Raw genomic sequence first — 6778 nt, 5'->3', positions numbered from 1 at the left:
CATAATGTGCACTTCACCACCCATATATATTTTCAATCTTTGTCCATTCACATTATACACATCTCCATTTGTAACTTTATGCCCCCTAGTTTTCTCTTTGTAACTTTTTTTTCAACATATATCATGAGGGAACAACACCTTAGTTTCTCCTCTTTTGGCCTACAATAAGAATATTGCTTTTTAAAAAACCATGACTTATGCCGGATTTTAATAAAAATTGGTGTAAAATGTGCCTAAAAACTCCTTTTTAATAAGACATGTTACATCGGTTTTGTATCAACTAGTTTAAAACATAATCTTAAGTCTAGATAATAACCTATATAATAAGCGTCCCATATACTATGCAAATTGGGTACATTTTAAAACGCTTCCACAAACGGCATAAAAATATTTTTAACGTCTTTTCTGTAACAATGATTCCAAGTATACATTATACATCATTGCTATTTGACAATTTTTGTTACATTCAATAGACATAAAATATATCATTGCTATTTGACAATTTTTGTTCCATTCAATAAGCATAAAAATATATTTACAATATGATGTTATGTACGATCCGTGATATGTATATATAAGATGGTTATAAAAAAAAAATCATGTGTAAATTGATTCGGTTCAAAGCTTGATGAATATTATGTTGCAATAGTTATACAAAATAAAGTTTATAGCCATGTGTGATTAGATAGAATTATATTCTCTATGGCTGAAGAGTTGAACATTTGGCCCATTTGTTAATTTAAAATATCGTTAAATTAAAACGAGACAATTCATATTTTGAGTTTGAGATTGTGAATAACATACTTTTCACACATTGCATTGAAACTTGATAAACGATACAATTATGGAATCATACTTTTCACATATAGAAATGGAAAATTGACTATTGATTGAAATACTCTACTAAATGTGTAACAAAAAAAAAAAAAAAAAAAACTCTACTAATTGCACAAAACCTTTGGAAGAGTAGAGTAAATTATTCCATGGAAATTTTGACAAAAAGCTTTAACATCATTTCTCCCTTGAGAAGAGACAATATCAATTTGATCCAATATAATATTGGAACAACCCATACACTTCAAATTAATACCGATGTCACTTGCAGAAGTCCCTTTAAAGCGACGAAATGTGACATCACTGACTTGTACACTTGATCCCTAACAAATTTTTACAAAATTTAAAACATAACTAAGTATGATATCTTATTTTATTAAATAGAAAAACATATATAGTTGAAATGACAATACATATTAAGAATCTTAAGTCAAATGTGTACCTTTGACATTTTATTATTTGCCATTTTAGCACCGTAATTTTGGTCTATGATTATCGCATTCTTGACATCTTTAAGTTGGATTTGTTCGAAAGTAATCTTTCTTGCATAACCTGATCCTCCCTAAACAAGATTGGATGGTAGAAAAGCCATAAATGAGAGATAATTTTGAGAAAATAGTCCTTTAACATTTTATACATATATCTAACTTCAAAAGTTATTGTCATGTTAGGGTTAGAATTTGAACATGTGATTCCATGATAGATAAAATATGGAGAAATAAATTGCATAATTTATAATTAGATTCCCAACCATATATAATATATTCTTTACTCACCGGAAATGTCTTTATTCTTGCTCCATTTGTAGATCCAGTAAAATTGCAATTTCGTACATGAACCTCTTCAACTACTTCAAAAGAGTTTCCTTTGCCGAGACTACCAATGCTGATTAATTCACAATTTTTTTTTTTATTAAATTACTGAAATATCAAAATAGTAACATTCTCTAAAATGAAACAAAGTATGTGATAAAAGTAAATATATACTCTATTCTATATACTAATTTCGTTTTTCTGTATATACCCTCTTCTATTAAAATTGCACATGATCAATAAATACAATACACTACTATTTAATGATGCATTTTAAGAAAATAAATTAAAAATGAAAGAAATAACCTTATTCCATGCCCTGGACCACATGCAACACGAGTAGCATAGATGTAAGAGGATCCCCCATTAACGGCAATACAATCATCACCTGCTTACAAGAAAAGCAACTCAATTTATAATTGCACATATACAATAAGATTTGAAGGTTTTTTTTTTTGGGGATTTTAATACTTATATTTGAAGGTTCTGTTTTTGGGATTTAATACTTATATAATTGTATGAAAAAACATTAACCTTTTTTGGGGATTTTAATACCTATCATTGTATGAAAAAACATTAACATTTAAACCTAATGTTTTTATATTTTTCTCTATTGATTTGTATAAATTTTTGTTTTTTCTTCCACTTAAAAAGAAATTATACAATTCACAATGTCATGTAAAATATTTTTATATGAATGTAATCTATATTTACTATCAATGCGAAATATTTTAGACATGAATATAGACATATATTTCCACATAGTTATGAGTATGACATGTGATTTTAAACTCATGCATGTTGTGCCGAAGAGTATTGATTATTTTTTTTAAGAAAAACATTATTGAATGCTTTGTGTTATTAAAATTCAATAACTTAAATTGAATTGGATAAAAATAAACTTTATTTACCTGTTGCAATGGTGGAATCTACTACCGTAATATTTTTGGAGTAAGAGATATCAAACCCATCTGTATTAGGGCTATTACCAGGAGAATTTACAAGTATTTGAGAAAATGTGGCACCAATGCAACCATTAATGGCTATATGTGCTCCTGGGGTATTTGTAATCCTCAAATTACGAACAGTTAGATCATTGGAGGAATGGAAAAACAAGGCCTGCACAATCAATATGATATTTATGAAGCCATCGATACAGACACGGACACCGGACATGACACAGACACTGACACGCCGACAAAACTAATAATTTAAAAAAAAAATCACATAATTCAGTGTAATTACAAGTGCCGCTAAAAAAGGAATAATCATACCGTAGGTCGAGAGCAAGTTTTGCACTGCCACCAAGTAGAGCCATAGCCCTCAATTGATCCACCTATTCCACCATCTATTGTGAGATGGTTTATATATTGGATCCTAATCCAATATGACTTATCCTTCAATGCTCCCTTAGCAGGTGCAACTATTTTCCCATCCAGCTGCAAAATAAACAAATAAAGAGTGAAAAATAAATAAAATTAAGTTATATATTTTTATGGGTATTATGAACATTCTATTTCAGGCCCTTTGTTGCAGATTTTTGTGTTAAAAAAATCGAAATTTTTAAACAAAACAAGAACTTTTACAAGTTTTCGTCCTTTTGTTTCACTGATATTTTAAAAAAGAATCTGAAAGTATTCTAAAAATTATTTCGAATGATAAACTATTGAGTAGTCAACAAGCAAACTCAAATGGGTTAGTTTCTTTAAAAAAAAGTATATCAATAAATTTCACTATAGTAAAATAATAAAATATCTTCTTTCAAAAAAAAATTAATAATAAAATATCTAAACATTAATCTATTATCATAATAAGAAAAATAACATTTTTTTAGAAGAAAAAGAACATTTTATGTAATCCTTAATAAACGCCCTTAATTGTCATGGAATGGATTAACCAAAAACTCACAATCTAAAAATGGGATCTGAAAAATAATTTTAACGTATTATTGACCTGAATTCAATCGACAATTTATTATTGCAATTTTAATTTCATTATATACTACTATTTTCTGTATACAAAATGGTTGCTGAAATATTTTAGGAAAAATTTGAGAATGTCAAATTAAAAGGGATTTTTTTGTATTGAATCACAAACTTATTAATGACCATGAGTAGTGTAGTTATTATACAAAAAAAAAAAAAAAAATCTGAGGTTCAAACCTAAACCTTGCATATGTCAAAAACAATAAAAAAATTCCACTAAAACACCACAATATAATACCTAATTTTAATTCCTTAAAAAACAGCTAATTTTTAATTAATTATTCATCTTAGATTATTTCATCATTATTAACATAGTAAACGTGATTATTCCCATTATTTTGACTTTTGGATATAACAACTTAATAACTCATTTCCATGACAACTAAAATGTCGCATAATTATCATTTGTACGAGATCATAATTCAGCCCCAAAACGATACTAGTAGATGAAAAAAATAAAAATAAAAGGAAATTATTACCATAAAAAGATATTGTTATTGACTTTTTATAAATTAATTACACAATTTCAATGCATTGACTAAAATCATCCGTTAACATTTTCCATTTTAAAAATAGGAAAACTAAAATCACGAACTTAAAAATGGGAAGACCAAGATCGTAATCAAAACAAGATCGAGCAGCAATAACTGTATTTAATTATTGGTACGTATCTCATGGATCGTTATGTGAAATTAGAACAAAAACAGAAATAATTGATTCCCCTAAAAACAAAAATTGATAATGCTATTTTTAATAATTCTTTAAATCTAATGGTCCTAAAAATCTTTTAATCGAATGGTTCTAAAAAATATGATATATACGGACTTTATTAGTGTGCTCCTAAAATTTTGCTGTTTCAAAAAAAAAAAAAAATATTATGCTCCCTATTTATTTTCTGTGGTGTTCGAGTTTCAAACCTCAAACCTTATGCATTGTCCCTGTTTTTTTATATGCTGTAAAATTTCTTCCATTTAGATTACTTATTAGTAAGACATGTTTAAACCTTTTACAATGAAATCAAACAAACAAGCCATGTCAAAAAATAAAATGAACTCAAACATAAAAATATCATAATTTTATTTTCAATAAATGATGATTGAATAAAAAGAATAAAAAATTTCTTCTTACCTTGATGTGAATGCTTGTTGCCTTGCAACCACCAGTGAGCACTAAATTGTTCACCAAAAATGATTTATTTTTAGGTATAACTAGTGTTGCCAATATACCTCCTGCTCCACAAGTACTACTCCATGCTTTTAGAAATGCCTACAAATCAATTCAATATATCATTAATATTACAGTTTCAAATTAAATATAGATATTAAATAAAAAGCTTAAGAGAAAAACATATATAACATACATTTGTATCATCAGATTTACCATCTCCACGAGCACCATGTTGCATCACATCGTATATATTTGTATGATTTGTAAATACTTTCTCCTTCTTACATAGACAAGGTGAAACAAAACAAAGAATCAGAACACTTAGCATTAGAGGGAAAACGGGGCTAGAGGAGTTTGTTTTCATTTTTTTTTCTTCTTTCAAAAAACCATAGTTAAGAGGATTTTTCTTCTTTCTGAAAACCCTAGTTAAGAGGATTTTTAGCTATGGTAATTTTTGTGAAGAGAGCTTGTGATGGTGTCGGGTTTAAATAGAAACTTGAATTTGGATTTATTTCTTTTCAAGGAGTGAAATGGCCCATGAGAAAATTGTGAGAGAGGTCTTAACTCTCCATAATACTTTGAAATTCCTCAATTTTTTGCATTTATTGTCTTTTCCCTTTTTTTAAGGGAATTTATTGTCTTTTCTTGAAAATTTACACATAAAAATTGAGAGGCAGAGTTGAAACCATAATTATGTCGTACAACTTAGCAATTATGTCGTCCATATTACTATTTTTAATATAAAAGTATTTAATTGTTTTGAATGGCCTCTGATGGAGTATATTTTTGGAAAAATTTGACAATATTAAATAAAAATTTGACAATATTAAATTAGGAAGTATTTTCTCTTTGTCAGCAAAAATTATTGATTAAATAATAAAGTCATTCACAATTTTTTATAATGGGTGAGTTTAGTCTCTTAAAGAAAAATATATCCGAATTAATTGATGACATTTTTGTTTTAGGGGCAGGTCTCCCTAACCTTTTTTTTTAACAAGGCAAAATGAAATTATATTACCAAAAACAATAGCAATCTCTTAGTATAAGGTGTGCATAAAAGATTACTACCAATATACAATGAACTCTAACAAGAGGAAAAACCCACCATTGATTAACCAATGCCCAAACAAACTAAAGGACATGACCACCACATATGAGTTCCAAAAACAAAAGTGGCATTTTTAGCTTTAAGCCACACTAACGATAACAACTTAATTTTATCAAGCAAACTAGGAGCCTCGGTTACAACATTTTTAAACAAACGATTGTTACGCTCACTCCAGATCACCCACGTAGTCAAAAGCCAGATTAACTGAAGAAACGATCGCCTAGCTTTGGCAAAACCTGATAAACAAGTGAACTGCACGAAATGATTAGAAATAATGTTGGAGTCGACCCCCACACAACCTATCCAGAGCCGCAATTGCTCCCATAAATCCGCAAAAAACGGGCATGATAGAAATAAATGATCTGATGTTTCAATCGAACCACACCCTGTGACACAAAGAGCAGTGTCTAACTGTAAGATGCCTCTTGATGCTAAATTTGATCTCGTCGATAACCGATCCCTTATAAGACGCCAAGCAAATATCGACACCTTCAAAGGAACCTGATGATGCCAAATCAAATCAACAACACTACCCATGATGGAATTGACAGTCGCTGTCAACACCTCATAAGCACCTCTAAAAGAATAACCTCCTAAAGGGTCAGGAAGCCAAATTCAAGAATCTGAAATATCAGTAAACAGAGAAACATCAAGCAGTAAAGTCCTACACTCCTCTAATACAACCTCCTCCCACGTCCACAACCTCCAACTCCACCCCTCCCCACCCCGCGACAACCTCAAGGGTAGCATGTTAGCTACAGTAGTATATTTGTCTACAGCTAAATCGAACAACCTGGGAAACTGCTCTCTAAGGGGCGCCCCTCCACACCACCAGTGAAACCAAAACAACGTATGAAAACCATCACCCACCT

General features: G+C 29.5%; 1 protein-coding gene across 1 annotated transcript; it reads right to left on the bottom strand.

Annotated features, from left to right (window-relative positions):
* Nucleotides 1-941: 941 nt before the first annotated feature.
* Nucleotides 942-6443, bottom strand: LOC25498049 (probable polygalacturonase At3g15720). Its single transcript, XM_013592787.2, has 10 exons — nt 6287-6443; nt 6087-6142; nt 4992-5078; nt 4760-4897; nt 2921-3085; nt 2558-2765; nt 1953-2034; nt 1611-1719; nt 1277-1396; nt 942-1157 (listed from the first exon to the last, which is right to left on the bottom strand). Exons 1-10 carry the CDS (start codon nt 6441-6443, stop codon nt 942-944), a joined length of 1338 nt encoding a protein of 445 aa, XP_013448241.2.
* Between the last annotated feature and the right edge of the window lie 335 nt (nt 6444-6778).

The sequence above is a fragment of the Medicago truncatula genome, chromosome 7 (assembly GCF_003473485.1).
Source record: "Medicago truncatula cultivar Jemalong A17 chromosome 7, MtrunA17r5.0-ANR, whole genome shotgun sequence".
NCBI lineage: Eukaryota > Viridiplantae > Streptophyta > Magnoliopsida > Fabales > Fabaceae > Medicago > Medicago truncatula.
Note: the sequence above shows the minus strand (reverse complement) of the source record. Positions and strands in the feature narration are given on the sequence as shown.

What these genes read in the sequence shown, in the direction of transcription:
- LOC25498049 (XM_013592787.2), bottom strand. Translation starts at nt 6,443, where the DNA reads ATGGGTAGTGTTGTTGATTTGATTTGGCATCATCAGGTTCCTTTGAAG. An exon ending in TCTTTGTGTCACAGGGTGTG is followed by an intron (nt 6,143 to 6,286) that starts GTTCGATTGAAA and finishes CTTGTTTATCAG; the next exon opens with GTTTTGCCAAAGCTAGGCGA. An exon ending in TCTGGCTTTTGACTACGTGG is followed by an intron (nt 5,079 to 6,086) that starts GTGATCTGGAGT and finishes TGTCTATGTAAG; the next exon opens with AAGGAGAAAGTATTTACAAA.